Source organism: Leopardus geoffroyi, chromosome B4 (assembly GCF_018350155.1).
Source record: "Leopardus geoffroyi isolate Oge1 chromosome B4, O.geoffroyi_Oge1_pat1.0, whole genome shotgun sequence".
In the NCBI taxonomy this organism is placed as follows: Eukaryota; Metazoa; Chordata; class Mammalia; order Carnivora; family Felidae; genus Leopardus; species Leopardus geoffroyi.
Window position 1 is genome coordinate 83991861 of NC_059341.1, and position 19432 is coordinate 84011292.

At 43.5% G+C, this 19432-nt stretch overlaps 1 protein-coding gene across 1 annotated transcript in view; it reads right to left on the reverse strand.

Moving 5' to 3' along the window:
- Positions 1 to 19189, reverse strand: part of NEMP1 (nuclear envelope integral membrane protein 1) — a 31458-nt gene extending 12269 nt beyond the window's left edge. The window contains exons 1-4 of the mRNA XM_045466496.1: positions 19162 to 19189; positions 18969 to 19096; positions 10009 to 10264; positions 356 to 480 (exon numbers count right to left, since the gene is read on the reverse strand). Of these exons, the coding sequence (XP_045322452.1) occupies positions 356 to 480; positions 10009 to 10264; positions 18969 to 19096; positions 19162 to 19189 (537 nt within the window). The remainder of the gene's footprint in view (positions 1 to 355; positions 481 to 10008; positions 10265 to 18968; positions 19097 to 19161) is intronic.
- Between the last annotated feature and the right edge of the window lie 243 nt (positions 19190 to 19432).

The window sequence follows — 19432 nt, forward strand, 5'->3', positions numbered from 1 at the left end:
AAAGGGGGGGGGGGGGAGGGGGGGTGCGTGCGTGCGTGTGTGTGAGTGCATATGTGTATGTATACGAAAAGGAGAGGAAGGAAGAGAAGGAAGCTTCTTTGGGAAAAAGAGGAAGGAAGGTTACCTCAAGGTCAAGTATTATAAGTTACTTAAGGGAACAGAGAAGAATGCAAAGTAAGCATAAATGCGTACTGAGGAAAACACAATTCAGGATAATCTGAGCCCTAACAAGGTTGTTGACAATACTTTTTTTTTTTCCAATTGTGTGTGAAGGGGGAAAATGTGTCAAAGTATTCACTGATCACAGACAGATATTCACAGAAGCTGCCCCAGCCAGGGGCCTCCAAATTATTACCTGTATCCGTGTCCACACATCATGCCACTTTGGGATAAGCACATTTTTATAACAGAACTGTTGCCTGTCACTCATATTATAAACTCGGGATTCCTGAAGCATGACCACGTTTATGTCAATTCCAGCTTTATGCAAAGAAAGGAAATAAGGATTAAGACAACAGGACAAGCTAATAACTACAACCTATTACATAAAAAGAATTAAACCAACCACTTTTTTTTCATTGAAGTACAGTTGACATACAATGTTACAGTAGCATCAGGTGTACAATACAGTGATTCCAGGAGCCTATCCCTTACCTATACTCACCACAAGTGTAGCTACCACCTGTTACCCTATGATGCTATTACAATACCATCGAAACGGACCACTTTTTTAAAGCTAGGCTTAAAATGTCAGTGACTGAGAAACAAGAAAAACTGAAAGAGGGGTGTCTGGGTGACTCGATTGGTTGGGTGGCTGACTTCGGCTCAGGTCATGATCTCAAAGTTCATGGGTTGGAGTCCCATGTCAGGTTCTGTGCTGACAGCTCGAAGCCTGGAGCCTGCTTTGGATTCTGTGTCTGTCTGTCTGTCTGTCTGTCTCTCTCTCTCTCTCTCTCTCTCTGCCCCCTCCCCCACTTGTGCGCATGCGCGTGTGCTCTCTCTCTCTCGCGCGCGCGCTCTCTCAAAAATAAACATTAAAAAAATTAATTAAAAAAAGAGAAAACTGAAACAAGAGGAGAAACAAGGCAGTCTTATTTCCATTAAATTTAATCATTTAAATGTTATAAATAGCAACTAACCCAGAAAAAGCAGTAAAGAAACTACTATTAAGTGTTTATTAAGATAGTATGCTATCATTTAACTCTCCAACGATGCTATGAGTCAAGCACTCTCATAATCGCTATTTCACAAATAGAAAACTGATGCTTAGAAGGATTAAGTAATTTGCCCAGAGTCATACAACCAGTGAATAGCTTAACCAGTGAATAGACATTCACACCCAGGTCCTGCTTCTCTTATAAAGGCGGAGGGGCGCCTGGGTGGCGCAGTCGGTTAAGCGTCCGACTTCAGCCAGGTCACGATCTCGTGGTCCGTGAGTTCGAGCCCGCATCAGGCTCTGGGCTGATGGCTCAGAGCTTGGAGCCTGTTTCCGATTCTGTGTCTCCCTCTCTCTGTGCCCCTCCCCCGTTCATGCTCTGTCTCTCTCTGTCCCAAAAATAAATAAACGTTGAAAAAAAAATTTTTTTTTAATAAATAAATAAAAAATAAAGGCAGAGCTAAAGTAACCCCATCTACTTATTTTCTCTATCTTTCTCCTGAATAGGATAAACAGACTTGACAATGTTTTTGTATATATAGTACTTTAAGAAGATGCTAAAAGATCACAAAATCGTTTTTTCCAACTGTTTTGTTTCAAGTTTTAAGAGCAGTCAATTAACATACGCAGTCCCTTTCATTCAGCCAAGACAAAAGATTCTCCATTCAGAAGTTTGTATTCAATCTCAGCCAATTCAAGGCTTAAAAGCGACCACTTTCTCATATCTTCCCACCCAAGTTTGTACCAGCTACCTTCTTTACCACAAAACAGTTAAATAACTTTTTCCTTGGGTTCTATATTGTACTTACCAACTTATCAAGTGCTACTCTAAGCGGAAATGCAGTTATCACTCTGGTCTAGGTACAAAGATGGATAGATTTAAATAAACTAAAACAGAACTTTAAGAAAGCAAAGTTACACACACACAAAAAGGCAGTGATGCCTGCCAGTCCAAAATGGTTTTACGGTGAAGCTAAGACCAATTTTGAAGTTAAATTTCTTCTTAAACCTAAACATAAGAACAAAAACTATAAAACACTTAGAAGAAAACTCAGGGGTGGATCTTCATGACCATGCCAGGCAATGGTTTCTTAGATACGACATGAAAGCATAAGCAACCAAAGAAAAAACAGATGAATCAGAGTGCATAAAAATTTAAAACTTTTGTATTTCAAAGCACCTTATCAAGAAAGTAAACAGATTAACGCACAAAATGGGAGAAAATATTTGCAAATCACATATCTGACAAAGGTCTACTACCCATAATATACAAAGAACTACAACTCAACAAGAAAAAGAGAAATAACCCAATTGTAAAAATGGGCAAAGCATCTGAATAGACATTTCTCCAAAGATATAAAAATGGCCAATAAGCATATGAAAAGACACTCAACACCATTAGCCATCAGGGAAATACAAATCAAAACCACAATGAAATATCACTTTATACTCATTAGGAAGGCTAAAATCAAAAAGAAGACAGTAAGGAGGGTTGGCCAGGATGTGAGAAACAAGAACACTCAAACATTGTTGCTGGGAATGTAAAATGGTGCATCCTCTTTGGAAAAGTTTGGCAGTTTCTCAAGAAGTTAAACATAGAGTTACTCTATGATCCAGCAATTCCACTCCTATGTATATACCCAAGAAAACTGAAAACATATGTTCACTCAAAAACTCATACATGAATATTCACAGCAGCAATATCCATAATAACTAAAAAGTGAAAACAAACAAATGTCCATCAACTTATGAACTGATGGATAAAACAAAATGTGATAGATCCACCTATAAGTGTAATATTATTCAACCATAAAAGGGAGTACTGATACATACTACAAGATGGATGAACCCTGAAAACATTATTCTGAAGGAAAGAAGCCAGACCAAAAAGAGCATGTATCAAATGATTCCACTTGTATGAAATGTCCAGAACAGGCAAATCCACAGAGACAGAAAGTAGATGTTAGTGGTTGCCAGGATCTGGGAAAAGTGAATGGGGAGTGACTGCTAAGATGTATGGGGTTCCATTTTGGAGTGATGAAAATAGTCTGGTAATTCCAGAATTCAGTGATGATGGATGCACGACCTTGTGAATATACTAAAAACCACTGAAAGGGTGAATTTTATTATACATGAATTACATCTCAATTTTTTAAAAAATTCACTCTTAATATTGTAAGGGAGAAAAAATTTTTCCTTGATCCTCTTAGGGTCCCTGGCTGAGTCTGAAATTTTAAACTGACAAAGATAGACTAACAACAGAAAAGCATACACATTTAATAAAAGTTTTACGTGACACGAAAGCCTTCATAAGGAAATGAAGACCCAAAGAAACAGTTAGAGCTACGTACTTTTATGCTATGTTTGAGGAAGAGTGGACAGCTGTGAAGGAATATGATACGGTAAAGAGTATGTGGCAATTGTAGTAAACTAGGGGGAAACAGAGCAAGCAAGGCCTGTTTGCTTAGATTCCTCTCAATATCCCTTTGTCTTAAATTCCTCAAGGTATAGGGAGGGAGGGAGGGAAGGCAACTCTCACAAGATTTTATGGTCTGTTTCAGAGAAGGGTAAGATGGGGAGGTCAAAGAGACCTTCCTGCTCCTGTTGTTTTCTTAAACTCCCTCAGCTTAAAATATATAATATGCCAAGATGCTACATCTTGGGGTAGCATGCCCTGAACCCCCATCTATCAGCTTCTCACTACAGTTTAATCCAGTAGTAATTGGGATTTCCTCCTAGCCTATCTTTCATAAAGTGAAACCTTTTCAAAATCCTGTTGATATCTGTCTCACTAGCAAGCACACAAATGTACTGAAAGAATATCCACTCACAAATATGGTTTATTTTCTTGCAGAGTCTAGCTGGCTCAGTCAGAAAAGCATGCACTCCTGATCTTGGGGTTGTGAGTTTGAGCCCCATGTTGGGTGTAGAGATTATATAAATACATTAAACTTAAAAAAAAAAGTTTACTTTCTTCTGAAGAGTATAAGTGAGTAAGGTTATGTGAATGCTAAAACTACTGTATTGAGAAATTCATTGAGGTATGCAAAAACATTGGGCAGCATTAAAAAAAAAAGTTGTTGAACAAGAACCTATCACTTCCTTAAAAGAATATCCAGTCTATGTACAAAGCCTGAAGTAGAAACATGCACCTGCCCAATAAACAACAAAAACAAGAGTCACACTTGTTAACCCCTTCTCTCCCACAGCACCAAGTAATAGAACACTACACCTTTTTATTGTTTTAACGAAAAAAAATTTTTTTTTAATGTGTATTCATTTTTTGAGAGACAGAGCGTGAGTGGGGGAGGGGCAGACAGAGGGAGACACAGATTTCAAAGCAGGCTCTATGCTCTGAGCTGTCAGCACAGAGCCCGACAAGGGGCTAGAACCCACGGACCATGAGATCATGACCTGAGCTGAAGTCGGACCCTTAGCCAACTGAGCCACCCAGGTGCCCCACCACTATACCTTTTTAAGCCCACTATTATTTTCAAGAAGATAGTAAGATACAAATAATGTCAATAGCAGAGGGCATTTGAAAAACTTAATGCCAAGAAAAGGCATTATTGTTTTGAAACTAATTTTAAAATTCTCTGATGCCATTTTCCTAAAGAAATAAAATGGTTTTATAACAAGCAACATCTTTTAAAATCTAGTTCTTCCTTTTCCCAAGTTACATAACACTCAAGGGAAAGGATTTTAAATAAATAAATACATAAATACATAAATACATAAATAAATAAATAAATAAATAAATAAATGTCTTTAATAGCAACCTCCTATGGAAATCAGCACCTTGGCCAGCCACATCTCTGTAAACTCATTGAGAGGTGAACTACACCAATTCAGCCAAAAGGGATAATTTGTGGAACAACCACTACTCCAACTGTAGCTTAAACTGTTAGCAACACAAAACTAAACCAAACGACCTTAAACATATGTAAGTTGTCAGAATGCGCATTTAAAATTTTGTGCTTCCTGTAGCAAAAGGATATACACCACCTTTCTCCCTCCCCCCTAAAGTGAGTTAGCCAGAATGTTAAAAAGTAGAATGAACTAAACATTCAGGAAAATGCCTTTGAGCCCAAAGATTTTGGAAAATGCCTTCATGGAAAGTAGTGAATCATTAGTTGCTTATTGCATTTACCCATAAAGCAGGTATTCAAAGGTTAATAACTTCATACTTGCTTACAATCATTACAAACTTTAATCAACAGCACTGATCACTTAACATCCACAGGCAGAATCAGTGAAAATGATTCATAATATGTGAGGACTGGAATAGACCCGAAAAAGTCATGAAAAACAATTTCTTAAATAGCCTCTGTTCATTTCTTTCAAGAGATAACTTAGTTTGTACTTAAAGCCTTACTGAAAACAAGCAGTGCACTTAGGAAAGAATCATTCAATGGGATGTTGGGACAACTGGTTATTTGGAAAATAAAATCTATCTAGATTCTCACCTCACCTTATACCAAATGCTAACATTAATTATAGATTAAAAAGTAAAATAAAAAAATTTAAAATATACCATAAAAATGATATAAGTTCAGTTTTGGAGGACTCTTTAAGCATAAATGTAATGGAAATAAGTCTGAGGAATAAAATCAAGTGACTACATAAAAATACAAATCTATTTAAAAAGGTAAAAGGGACCTACATTTATTGTGGTGAACATTGTGTAATGTACAGATTTGCCAAATCACTATGTTGTATTTTTCTAATGTTTATTCATGTATTTTTTTTGAGAGAGAGCAAGCTGTGAAGGGGCAGAGAGAGGGAGAGGGAAATCCCAAGCAGACTCCACTCTGTAGCACAGAGCCTGATGCACAGCTTGAACTCACAAACCCTGAGATCATGACCTAAGCCAAAATCAAGAATCAGATGTTTAACCAACTGAGCCACCCAGGTGCCCTTCTATGTTGTATTCTTGAAACTAATATAACATTGTATGACAAGTATACTTCAATAAAAAAAGTAAAAGCAAGCAAATTAAAGAAAAATTTTCAACAAGTAAATAGATCATAAAAGTATATATATTCTTGGGGCACCTGGGTGGCTCAGTCGGTAAAGTGTCTTATTCTTGATTTCAGCTCAGGTCATGATCTCAGGGTTCCTGGGTTCAAGTACTGCGTGGGGCTCCCCACTGATGGTACAGAGCCTGCTTGGGATTCCCTCTCTCCCTCTCCCTCTCCTGTCCCTCCCATGCATCCTCTCTCTCTCTCAAAATAAATAAATAGACTTAAAAAAAAAAAAGAAATGCAAACTAAATTAAGACACTACTTTCTTTTTTTTTTTTTTTTTAATTTTTTTTTTTCAACGTTTATTTATTTTTGGGACAGAGAGAGACAGAGCATGAACGGGGGAGGGGCAGAAAGAGAGGGAGGCACAGAATCGGAAACAGGCTCCAGGCTCTGAGCCAGCAGCCCAGAGCCCGACGCGGGGCTCGAACTCACGGACCGCGAGATCGTGACCTGGCTGAAGTCGGACGCTTAACCGACTGCGCCACCCAGGCGCCCCAAGACACTACTTTCTTTTATTAATATTTTGTCTTTTTCTGGGGCATGACTACTTTTTTATTTTAATGTTTATTTACTTATTTTGAAGGGAGGAGGGACAGAGAGAAAGGGAAAGAGAATCTCAAGCGGGCTCCATGCCCCAGCACAGAGCCTGATGCAGGGCTTGATCTCAGGAATCGTGAGATCAGGACTTCAGCCGAAATCAAGAGACGGACACTAAATCAGATGCTCAACCGACTGAGTCACCCAGGTGCCCCGACACTACTTTTCATCTATCAAATTAACAAAGATGTTATAGTCTAGAATATCCAAAGCTGGCAAGCATATGGGTCATAAGCAAATAGTGTTGCTAGTGCTGTAAACCAGCACAACTTTTCAGGAAAATATTTCAGCAAGATGTTTCAAGGGCCTTGGATATGTTTTAGCATTTGATCTAATAAATCTGAGAATCTATCCTAAAAATATAATCAGTAAAAAATTTATATGCAAAAATGTTCACAAAGTGTTATCTACAACAATTTGTAGAAGCACCACAAATATCCAACCAAATATTTAGTTCAAAAACATTAAGTGAATGATCTGTCCAAAGAGTAGAATACAAATAAAAATAATTATGACGAATTTTAAATGGTATAAAAAATGTTTATGGGGGCGCCTGGGTGGCGCAGTCGATTAAGCGTCCAACTTCAGCCAGGTCACGATCTCGCGGTCCGTGAGTTCGAGCCCCGTGTCGGGCTCTGGGCTGATAGCTCAGAGCCTGGAGCCTGTTTCCGATTCTGTGTCTCCCTCTCTCTCTGCCCCTCCCCCGTTCATGCTCTGTCTCTCTCTGTCCCAAAAATAAATAAACATTGAAAAAAAAAATTAAAAAAAAAATGTTTATGCTACAAAATCAATTAAGAAAACTATCTCTAGGGGCACCTGGATGGCTCAGTCGGTTGAGCGTCCAACTTTGGCTCAGGTCGTGATCTTGAGGTCTGTGAGTTCGAGCCCCGCGTCAGGCTGTGCTGACAGCTCAGAGCCTGGAGCCTGCTTGGGATTCTGTGTCTTCCTCTCTCTCTGCCCCTCCCCCACTCATGCTCTGTCTCTTTCTCTCTCTCTCTCTCTGTCAAAAATAAATATTAAAAAAAAATTTTTTTAAACCAAAAACTATCTCTAGTAATAACTAGTTGGATCCAGGAAAAAGAACTGGATTGTTGACAGGTGTATCAATATATTATCAATTCAAAAAAACTTTTAAAAAGATTTTAAGTAATCTCTACACCCAAGGTGGGGCTCAAACTCACAACCCTGAGATCAAGAGTCACATGCTCTACGGACTGAGCCAGCCAGGCGCCTCCAAAGGTTTATTAAAAAAAAAAATGTGGAAAAAGACCAGGAGAAAGTCTGCTAAAATGGATTGCCTCTGAACGGAATAAACAGTGAAGGTTTTTTTCTACTTCTTTATACTTTAATTGCTCTTGCCAAATAGTCTAAAATCAACTGACATTATTTTTTTAATCAAACACTTCCAATGAGAAAAATCTTCCTACCTTTTGAAGTACTGTATTTTATCTTTAGGTGCCTCTGGCTTTTATTTATTTATTTTTTTTAACGTTTATTTATTTTTGAGACAGAGAGAGACAGAGCATGAACGAGGGAGGGTCAGAGAGGGAGACACAGAATCCGAAACAGGCTCCAGGCTCCGAGCTGTCAGCACAGAGCCGGACGTGGGGCTCGAACTCACGGACCGTGAGATCATGACCTGAGCCGAAGTCGGCCGCTTAACTGACTGAGCCACCCAGGCGCCCCGCCTCTGGCTTTTAGAAAGTTCTTCTCTATAACATGATTGTCTCTTTGTAGCTGCCACACACATGATCTACCAGGCCACACAGAATATCATCCCAAGTTCACCCTTCTCGAAGCTAAGAAGCCCCTGTTCCTCTCATTAAGGAAAATGTGTCTGCTGTTTGAGTGCTGACTAGGTAGGAACATTTTTTTCATATATTTTCTTTTTCATAGCCACAGTCCACAACCCCATTTTAGAGGTTAACCATCTGACCCAAGTTCATTCAGATCATAGGTAGCTTCAGGGCACCTGGGTGGCTCTGTCCGTTGAGTGTCAGACTTGGGCTCAGGTCAGGATCTCACAGCTCATGAGCTGTCAGAGCAGAGCCCTGTCAAATCTTCCGTCCCCCTCTCCTGCTCACTCTCTCTCTCACAAGTAGTAAACATTTTAGAAAACCCACTACACTCTTAAAACTTAAAATAATAATAATAATAATAATAATAAGTAGTAGTAGTAGTAGTAGTAGTAGTAGTAGTAGTAGTAATGTTACTCTGGGCCCCTGCTCTGGAAAAGTACCTTCCTGGATACCTACCATCTCCCCCCCAAAAAACATTTCAGGAGGACGTTACAATTTGGCACTACATCAACGGATCCTGAGACAATCTTAAAGCTGCAGCTAAGGATAATTGTAAGTGACAGCATGAGATAGGCAGCAAAGGAAGGGAGAGGTGAGAGCATAATGTGTTTACAAGATATGATTATCCTTAACCCTGTGAGTTTCAACGGTCTCCAGTGGAACTTGGAAACCTCACTTATTTTTCTGTTATGCATTTGATAAGGGTAGAAGGAGGTTTTTTAGAAACAGTCTAGGTTTTATGAGTTACAGCGGGAAAAGGGAAACAGTTTCATTTGAGTCCAAAGCCAATTATCCAGCAATAGGTAGATATCAATGTTGGCTTCAAAAGTGAACAAGTCTCCAAAAGAAACATATCTGATGGTGAATGGTATTTGTATCTTTTTACTTTTTGGAAACGCGAGTTTAACGGCGCCAGGTCCTTGCTATAAGGCCGGTAGGGGCCAGATCTTACAAGGACAGAAGACATTACACAGAAATCACTCCATTTCACTGAATGAAAATGATCCATTCAGCAACCCGTGCCCTGACAGAGCACACGCTCAGAAGGTGTTGCTAATTTGCTGAATGAATGGGATGCCCCCTTTCCAGTGGCAGCTCAGCCTACCAGGAATGGTACTCGGGGCCCCTGACTTTTCATCAGGAAAATCGAGGCCTGTTCAGCGCGACGCAGCCCCCAGGACCGCTTCTCACCCAGCCCAGGCCTCCCTTCCTGTCTCTGCCAAAAGACTCCAGACTCCTCCCCACTCTGGGTAGCTCCCCCAGGCCTCCCCAGGGTCCTAACCCCTCACTGCAGACGAAGCTGCTTCCCCGGCACCACGACCGCGCCCCACTGCAGAATAACGGTCCGCACCCTGGGGACACTCCCCACTTTTCTAAATATAATCCCCTCAGCACCCGCCCCCATGACAGCTGCTGCCCCCGGCGGTACCTGAGCCGCAGGCCAAGCAGCCGGAGAGGACCAGGAGCAGCCGCACTGCCCCACCGCCCCCATTGCCCCCAGCCTTCCAGCCCCCCGGCCCGGCACCAACTGCCGGTGAGACCGCCACTTTCATTCCTCCCGCCGTGGTCGCCTCACGCCGCCTCCTCTTCACGTGCCTCTCCCCAGCAACTAGCCGGAACAGGCAGGGCCAGCAGCCTATCCACTTCAAGACCTGCCCCCTACCATCCAATAGGATGGGCGGAGCCTCGAGCACTCAGTCCTTTACGGACTCCATAATCCCGCCTCTTAGCAACTGCTGCGAGAGGGCGGGAAAAGCAGCTTTCAGCCTATTAGAAAACGGACCCTCACCTTAGCAATGGCGACAGGAAGATCCCACCCCTTAACAACATGCTTCCGTCTCCACTTTATTTACAACTGGTGCAATTGATGGTAAGTTTAACCAATAGAAAATCAGAATGGGCGAGGCCTCTACCGAATTTGATATTAACCTCGAAACTGTCAGAATTGTCTGTCCTCTTTCTTTACTTAAAAAAAAATTTTTTTTCATGTTTATTTACTTTTGGGAGAGACAGAGCACAATGGGGGAGGGGCAGAGAGGGAGGGAGACACAGAATTTGAAGCAGGCTCCAGGGTCCGTGCAGTCCGCGCAAAGCCTGAGCGGGGCCGGAACCCAGGAACGTGGGAGATCATGACCAGAGCCGAAGTCGGAAGCTTAACTGACTAGGGCCACCTAGATACCCCATCTTTCTTTCCTTTTTACATGATCTTTTTGTTATGGGTAACTTACTCTTGAGACGCTTTATAAGTAGGGTTCTGACGGACGATTTTTTTTTTTTTAAGTAAGACAATGTGTCTTCCAAAGTCCTAGGTGATTTAAAACAAGTCACCAAAAAAAAAAAAAAAAAAAAAAGTATGTCAGTATTTTATGGGAATAAACACCAGCGCTTAAAAATGTAGGCATTTTTGTAGCACTTAAAAATCGGAGGGGGGCGGGGGGAAGTGCCTGGCTGTCTCAGTCCAAACAGCGAAGAGCAAGAGACTCGATCTCTGGGTGGTGAGTTTCAGCCCCACATTGGGTGTAGAGATTACGAAAATAAACTGTTTATTTTAAAAAATTTTTAATTTTTATTTTTATTTTATTTCTGAGAGAGAGAGAGAGAGAGAGAACACAAGCAGGGGTAGGGCAGAGAGAGAGAGAGAAAAGGAAACAGAATCTGAAGCAGGCTCCACGCTCCGAGCTGTCAGCGCAAAGCTTGATGCAGGGCTCGAACGCATGAACCAGGAGATCAAGACCTGAATCAAAGTCAGTCACCCAACTGACTGAGCCACCCAGACACCCCCAAAAATAAATAAACCTTAAAAAATTTTTATTTTTAACATTAAATAAAAATGTTTATTTATTTTTGAGAGAGAGAGTGCGCAAGTGGGGTAGAGACAGGGAGGGAGGGAGACAGAGAATCCAAAGCAGGCTCCATACTGCCCGCGCAAAGCCTGATGTCGGGCCCAAACCCACCAACTCTGAGATCGCGACTTGAGCCAAAGTCAGACGCTCAATAAATAAAGTCAGGCGCCCCAATAAATAAATAAACTTTAAAAAATAAAATAAGATAAAATAAAATGTAGGCAGAGGCTTTTGAGGTTTTTTTAAAATTTGTTTGTCTGTTTGTTTAATAATCTCTACCTTCAACGTAGGGCTCGAACTGGACCCTGAGATCTAGAGTCGCCTGCTCTTTAGACTAAGCCAGCTAGGCGCCCATGGCAGTTGGAAGTCAAATGAATGTGACGATTAAGGGAAAGTTTTTTATTCCTTACAGCGTCTTGTGAGACAAATATCTCCATTGAAGAAGCCAAGGCTAATACAAAGAACCTGCCCAAGATTGCATAGTTATTTGGGCTGGGCTGCGGTTTCAACCCAAGTCTTACCCAAAGACTGAGTTCTTTCTATGCATCAAGCTGCTTCCCATTACGTGATTTAACACAGTGTAAGGACCTAGAAGAGTGCCTGGCACATAAACAGGTATTCAGTTAATGTTACTAGAAATTGAAGCAATTAATTTTTTTAGAGGATCTGATAGTGGTGGGTAGGAACACTAGAGATGATGGAGTCTAGTGAGTGGAGAGGAAATTCAGGAAAGGAGATTACTTCAGGGGAAGTTTCAAGCTTTCAAACCAAAATATAGATACCTATCTATAGATACAGACATAGACATAGACATAGACATAGACATGTCCCCAAACAAGGTATTTTTAAAAAGTCAAAATGGGTCGGGATGCCTGGGTGGCTCAGTTGGTTGAGTGTCCAACTCTTGATTTTGGCTTGGGTCATGATCTCACAATTCATGAGTTCGAGCCCTGCATTGGGTTCTGTGCTGACAGTGCAGAGCCTGCTTGGGATTCTCTCTCTCCCTTCTCTCTCTGTCCCTACCCCATTCTCTCTCTCCCTCCCTCCCTCTCTCTCTCTCTCAGAAAAAAATAAATAAACTTAAAAAAAAAGTCAAAATGGGTCTCAGCTATGGGCAAAACAAGAAATTGCATCCTCAAAAAGAAAAGTCTAGGCTATTGCTGCTGCAATAGTAATCCTGTATCTGTGTCACACACATTCCCTTGGCTGATCTGGAGAGGTCAATATCAACAGTAATAAATCACATTGATACTATGTATACTTGATGTCATGCGATGAAAATGGCATTTTATGTCTATGGTTTTCCTCTCCCCAAACCCATAAAACTAATCTAATCATTAAAAGAGCATTAAATAAATTTCAACAGAGGGGAAAACTACAAAATACCTGACTAATGCTCCTCAAAATTACCAAGATCATCAAAAACAAAGAAAGAGCCTAACAGCCAAGAAGAGCCTAAGGAGACAAGAACGAAATGTAATATGGTATCATGGATGGGATCCTGGAATAGAAAAAAAAAAAAAATTAGTTGAAAACTCAGAATATCTGAATAAACTGTAGACTTTTAATTAATAATAATGTATGGGGGTGCCTGGGTGGCTCAGTCCACTGAGTGTCCAACTTCGGCTCAGGTCACGATCTCACAGCTCGTGCATGGGTTTGAACCCTGTGTCAGGCTCTCTGCTGTCAGCGCGGAGCCCTCTTCAGTTCCTGTCTCTGTCTCTCTCTGCCCCTCCCCAGCTCCTGCTTTCTCTCTGTCTCAAAAATAAATAAAAACATCAAAAAATTTTAAACAATAATGTATGAATACTGGTTCATTAATAGCAGCAAATGCAGCATACTGATATAAGGGAATGATAGTGGAAACTGGATGTGGGGTATATGGGAACTCTCTATACTATCTTCTCAATTTTTCTGTAAATCCAAAAGTTTTAAAAAATAAACTTGCACACACATGTGCAAAGGTATACGTGCACACACACACATGTGCACATGCACGCACTCTCACTTCTACCAGGCCCCAAATTCCCACCATGCAGAGTTCACTCTTTGGTTTTGAATAAAGGCCAGAGAACAAAGGAACTAATTCCAGATTTGGGAACTAATGCCAGTAGATCACTGACCACTAACTTTTAACAAGTGCAAAGGAGGGGTCTCCTGGGTGGCTCAGTCAGTTAGGCGCTGGACTCTTGATTTTGGCTTAGGTCATGACCTCACAGTTTGTGAGATTGAGCCTCTTGTCAGGCCCTGCACTGACAGCGTGGAACCTGTTTGGGATTCTCTCTCTCCCTCTCTCAGTCCCTTTCCCCCTCTCAAAATAAATGAATAAACTTAAAAAAAAATTAAAAAAACAAAAACATGTGCAAAGGAGGTATACAATAATGAAACTTTACTGTCCATAAACACATTACACGTTAACATCCAAATAAGTTCTGTCACTTCAAGGTAGTCACTGAAGAAGCTTTTAGTCTTATTTTAATCACGAGGACACTGCTCAAAACACTTTAAGAATCATCTTCAGGGGGTGCCAGCCTGGCTCAATTGGTAGAGCATGCGACTCTTGATCTTGGGGTTGTAAATTTGAGCCCACATTAGGTGTAGAGATTACTTAAAAATAAAATCTTTAAAAAAAAAAAAAACAACCATCTTCAGAGGCTATAGCACACAATGCAATGAATATTCATTATCTGCAGGTGGATCTGATTTATGCAAATAGCCAAAAGAACTCAGGCCAAGACTGTTGAGTAAATGGGGTGGACAATCTGGATAGTAAATGTGCTTCAGAATATTTTTGGATTTTAGAAAGGTAATATGGTGCATATAGAACACATAAAGCAACAATCCCAATGGGGCCTGGGACAGCACCCTGTAATCAAACAAATTAATTTTTCTGCAATGAGACATAAATATTCGTATTGGGATAAATGAAAGAGGGATAAATGAAACTATAAATAACCTGTAAGTTTAGGAGGTCCGCCACAAAATAAGTTTAGGTCAGATTAGGTTTTGGTATCAAATGAGTTATGAAAGAGTTTTGGTTTTCATAATTTCTTAAATTTAGGAAGAGGATTGCAGACAATAAATATTTCATGAAGACACTCCATTCCATCTACTCAGTCACCCAAGCTAGAAGTCCAAGAGTTACCCTAAACTTCTCTTCCCTCTCAACCCCTTCACCAATCATCAAGTCCTACTTAGTTTACTTCCTTTCTTGTGAATGTGTCCTTTCCATCCCATGCCAGCCATGTAATCTAGCACCTTGCCACCTCTCACATGGACCACTTTGGGTTACTCCAAGCTCATTTCCCTGCTGTTTTTGCAGCCCTGAAACCCTTCACCCATCCTACTTTTAAATGCAGATCTGCCTATGTCTCTCCCGTGTTATAAAGTCTTTATGATTCCATAGCATCTCAGGTGATGAAGCCCAGGGTTCTTAGTATGATCTAAAATACAGATGTAAAGAAACTAACTACAACAGTGCTATTCAAAGTTTGTTACCAATCTGTAAGGAAAGGATTTCAAAGTTAAATGTAAGCATTTAGAAACTTTTCCAGCAATTCAACAGAAATTTTTTGTATTTAATGAATCTAATAAAAATACAGATTTTATTTCCCTTTTCTAATAATTCACATGTAGAGTATTTTATAAAAGTAGGGGACAATAGATTGGAATTTTTTTAAAGATTTTATTTTTTAAGTAATCTCTACACCCAACGTGGGGCTTGCACTCACAACCCCAAGATCAAGAGTCGCATGCTCTACTGACTGAGCCAGCCAGGTGCCACTAGATTGAAATTTTTTTTAATTTTATAAAAAAAATTTTTTTTCAATGTTCATTTATTTTTGAGAGAGAGACAGAGTGCGAGCAGGGGAGGGGCAGACAGAGAGACACACACACAGAATCCGAAGCAGGCTCCAGGCTCTGAGCTGTCAGCACAGAGCCCAATGCGGGGTTCGAATCCACCAACTGTGAGATGGTGACATGAGCCGGAGTCGGATGCTTAACTGACTGAGCCACCCAGGTGCCCCAGATTGATATTTTTTGAATTGGTCTTTTACTATATAGAAAAGCGATAGTCTATAATACGCTTAATAAAATGGCCTCGTACACCTCCCTGGGCTGGTTTTTAATGACCACCACAGCCTATCCAGCAATAACAAATAATTTCTAGTTTTGGAAACATATCATTATGTTTCATACTTCCGTGTAAGTTTACATTCTGCTCTCCTGACTTGACTGTCCCTTTTTTCTGAAAATCTATTCATTCATCAAAATCCTAGGCTACATCATCACGTCCTTTGGATGCCTGTCTAAACCGGTTTCCTACTTCTACCAGAGGCAGAAAACACCACTTGCCCCCTATATTTCTGTCATTATTTGTACCCCTATTATTGCACTATCCCTACTTCCTTAAAGGCAGAGGTTAGGATTATTTGTCTTCGCGAGGTGAAGCATCTCTTCTAAAATGACTAAACTGAAGGACAACACTCTTTAGACTATTTAATTGTAACATGTTACAAAGAGGAAAGAAGAATCATTATTTTATATTCATATTTTTCTGTTACTAGCAAGGATTGCAGCCTTCTACCTTTCACATCTGGACATTTGGGTATGAATTAATTTACCAGAAACTAGCCATTTTATTTTTATTTTTTGATTTAAGTAAACTCTGCCCAATGTGGACCTCAAACTCATGCCCCCCGCCTCAAGAATTGAATGCTCTACTGACTAAGCCAGCCAGACGCCCACAACAGTGGACATTTTAGAAGGCCAAAGAGCCTGACTTGGGAGACTCACTGGAAATTTCAAGAAAGGAGACCTCTCCACCTAACAGTTTTGCCCAGGTTCAGCCCCTTTGGGAGTAAAATGTCTCAATCGCCCTTTTCAAGATTGTTCAGACCGGGAAATAGCATCATCAACACATTCATTTCAGATGGCCCACCAGATACTAGACCTAACCTGGAGAAGTCTTGGGCTGAGGGTGAGACAAGCAACTATAATTGAAATGTGTACAAAGGGCCACAGGGCCACTGATAGATGCAAGGAATTAATTCTGCCTGGAGGGGGTTCAGGAAGGTGACATTTGAGCCAGTCCTCACTGCATGAGCTGGATTTGGCCCAGTAGAAAAGGAGCGGAGGGGAATGTGAGCAGTTTAGTCTGCTAGATGAAAATCTACACGTGCCCAGGAATGACAATCCTTCTGGTTAGCAATTTCCTCACTCCTCTTCCACCCACTTTCTTCACAATCGTTTCCCCTGTTCTTGGAAAATTGGGACTCGGAATACTGTTTCCCTTCCTGGAAGGGACCAGTGTAGACAATATATTAATCCTCCATCAAATGGAATCAGTTGCCGTGCTCTTTGTGTGCCTCTGAGAACACTCAGGTGGGGGAGAGGGGAAGCAGGTGAGTCAAGTAGGGAAGTGGTCCCGAGACACATTGAGGAGAATGGGGCTCACGGAGAAAAAGAGAAGAAATTAAGATTTTTGTAGTTGTGCTACCCTCTTTTTTATCATTCCCCCCCCCCCCCCCCCACCAATCTATCTTTTATCTTTGTTTTCTATAGCTTCTCATAGTCTCAGTCTCTTTGTCTCTGTCTCTCCATTTGCAAAAGGCTGGAAATTCCTAGTTCTCAACGGAAGGGAGTAGGAGGAGAGTTGGGGGTGGCAGGAGTGGGAGGGAAGCGAAGAACAGACATCTCAGCAGCTCCGGCTGCGGGGGCGCTCTGGGCCTCTGGCGGGGCTTCACAAGTCAATGATTTTTTAAATGTATGTATTTTTAAATCCACACATAGGGGCTCACATACAAACCTAGATAGAGACAGAGCCACAGATACACAAGTCGATGTAAAGAAACATATAAATACATTATCTCAGGATACATAGACACAAACTGGCAATAACGTCTTAAATTTGCTTGGCACTTTACAGAGTTTTCATTTACATCCTCTCATTTGAACCTCATGACAACCCTGAAAAACAATGATACAAACACTCAGGAGTTTCACTCTACCACACAGGTTCGCACCCAGAGACCCCTTCCGACTCTCCTAGTGGAATGGGCAAGCCTAGGCCTCTGGATTGGTCTCCCTTCCTCCCTCTCCGGCCGAATACCCGCCCCAGGTCCGAAGAGTGGAGGCCATAGAATCGGCTCCTCCTTCGTCCTCTTTCGCGCTGGGACCCAATCGCCCGGAGCCCAGTTGGTTGCCCCTCGCTGGCTTCACTCCCTACCCCGCCCTCTTCCCGGGGCCTGCGTCTCCGGACCGGGGGCTCAGCGCTGCCTCAAAGGGGCCCGGGTGGGAGTGAGGGGGGCGCCTGGAACAGAGGCTGTGTGGGCGGAGGATGTGCGTCACGGGGAGCGTGGGCAGGGGGAGGGAGGAGGCACGTGGAAACCCGGGGCCAGCGGCTGGCAGCCCAGGCTCCAAAATAACCAGAGGAGAGTGGGGGAGGGGGCGCCCACACATTTCAGAGGGGGTCGGGGAGAGTACCCCAAGGGAGCCCCTCTAGCCGCGCCCCCCAGTTGCAGTACTGGGGATTGGGAAGGGGATTTCTGCTCGTTCCTATGAACCCCCTCACTGTGTTCGGGGCTTCAAGGGAAGGAGAGGAGAATGTTAGCTACCGAAATCCCACCCAGTGATGCCCTCCCCCTCTCCTGTCCCCACCGTAGATGGAAAGGTCCCCTCACCGAGCCGGAATGTAGAACCAGCCCCCGCCCCCGCCGCCCACGCCCTGCCAGGCCCCGAGCCACTCAGAAGTGCGGAATGGCGGGGCGGGACTGAGGTTTCAGACTTCGGGGGGAACCTTCCTCCCGGTCCGCTCGCTTCCCTTCTACCCAGCCTTCATTTTGTCAGGGTCTGGAGCTGCTGGACCGGGCCTTCAGAGCCCCTGCCTGCCCCCCCCCCCCCACCCCGCCCCAACTCCAGCCCTCCCAGCCGTGGGCGGGAGTGTAATGGGAACCAGATGGGGCTAGGAGAAACAAACGGGGGGGGGGGGGCTGGGTTGCGGAGGGGGGCTAGGCTCCTTGAAGGAGCTCCTCCCTCCTACTCCTCCGTAGGGAGCCACGTCGGACGCTCCCGGCCTTCTGCCCATCTTCCATTAGGCTCTCTCCAACGTCCGCAGAAGCGATATTCTTCCTATCCCAGCTTTGGCCACACAGAATACCCAGCAGATCCCCCATCCTCAGCAAATAGAGTGCGACCAGTAGAGGAAGGATGGGTACCCCTCCCATCCCTGCTTGACCTATGCTCTGACAACCCGACGCGACTGATCTTCGCGGTAGTTTCTAGCATAACCCGCCCATTCCTGTACCCCAAACTTCGGCAGAGACTCGAGGCAGGAATGGAGGCTTGGGTTTCGGAGAATGGCCCTTCAGATTACTCCTTTTGCAGCAGGGTAAGAGCGCTGGGATATCCAAGGAATTCCTGCAGAGCCCCACGCTCACAGACCTGCCCTAAGTGCACACTCTAGGACAGGGGAATGCACGCCCCAGAGGAGCCGCGCACCCCGAGACTCCGCCAACTTTTCCCGGCTCACTCCAAGCAGTCACACGTACAGCACCGCGAGGCCGGAGTGTGGGCAGCGGGCGTCCGCGTAGTTGTTGGGGCGCGTGTGCACGTTCGTGCGCTTCTCCGTGTTTTTGTGTACCCGTGCGTGGTTGTGAAACTCGGCTCTCCGCTCTGTGGGGTAGGAGCGGGTGGTGGGGGGAGTAGGAATGTCGCCGGCTGGGCGCTCACGTGGGTACGTGGGCGCGGAGAGGGCCGGCTGTGCATCCGGCGTGGGCGGCACGGAGCGACCTCGCCCCGCCCGCTGGGTCCCCAAGCCCGCCCTCCACAGCTCGGCCTCGGTCACCTCAGTCCCCGGCTCGGCGCCGCCGCTCCCGAGTCCCCGCCCCCGCCGCCTGCTCCACGCCCCCTCCCCCCCCCCCCCCCCCAGTCTCCGCCTCTCTCCGTCGCTCAGCCGCGGCGTCTCCACCGCCGGCCCGGAGGCCCGGGCGCCCGCCCCCCGCCCCCGGC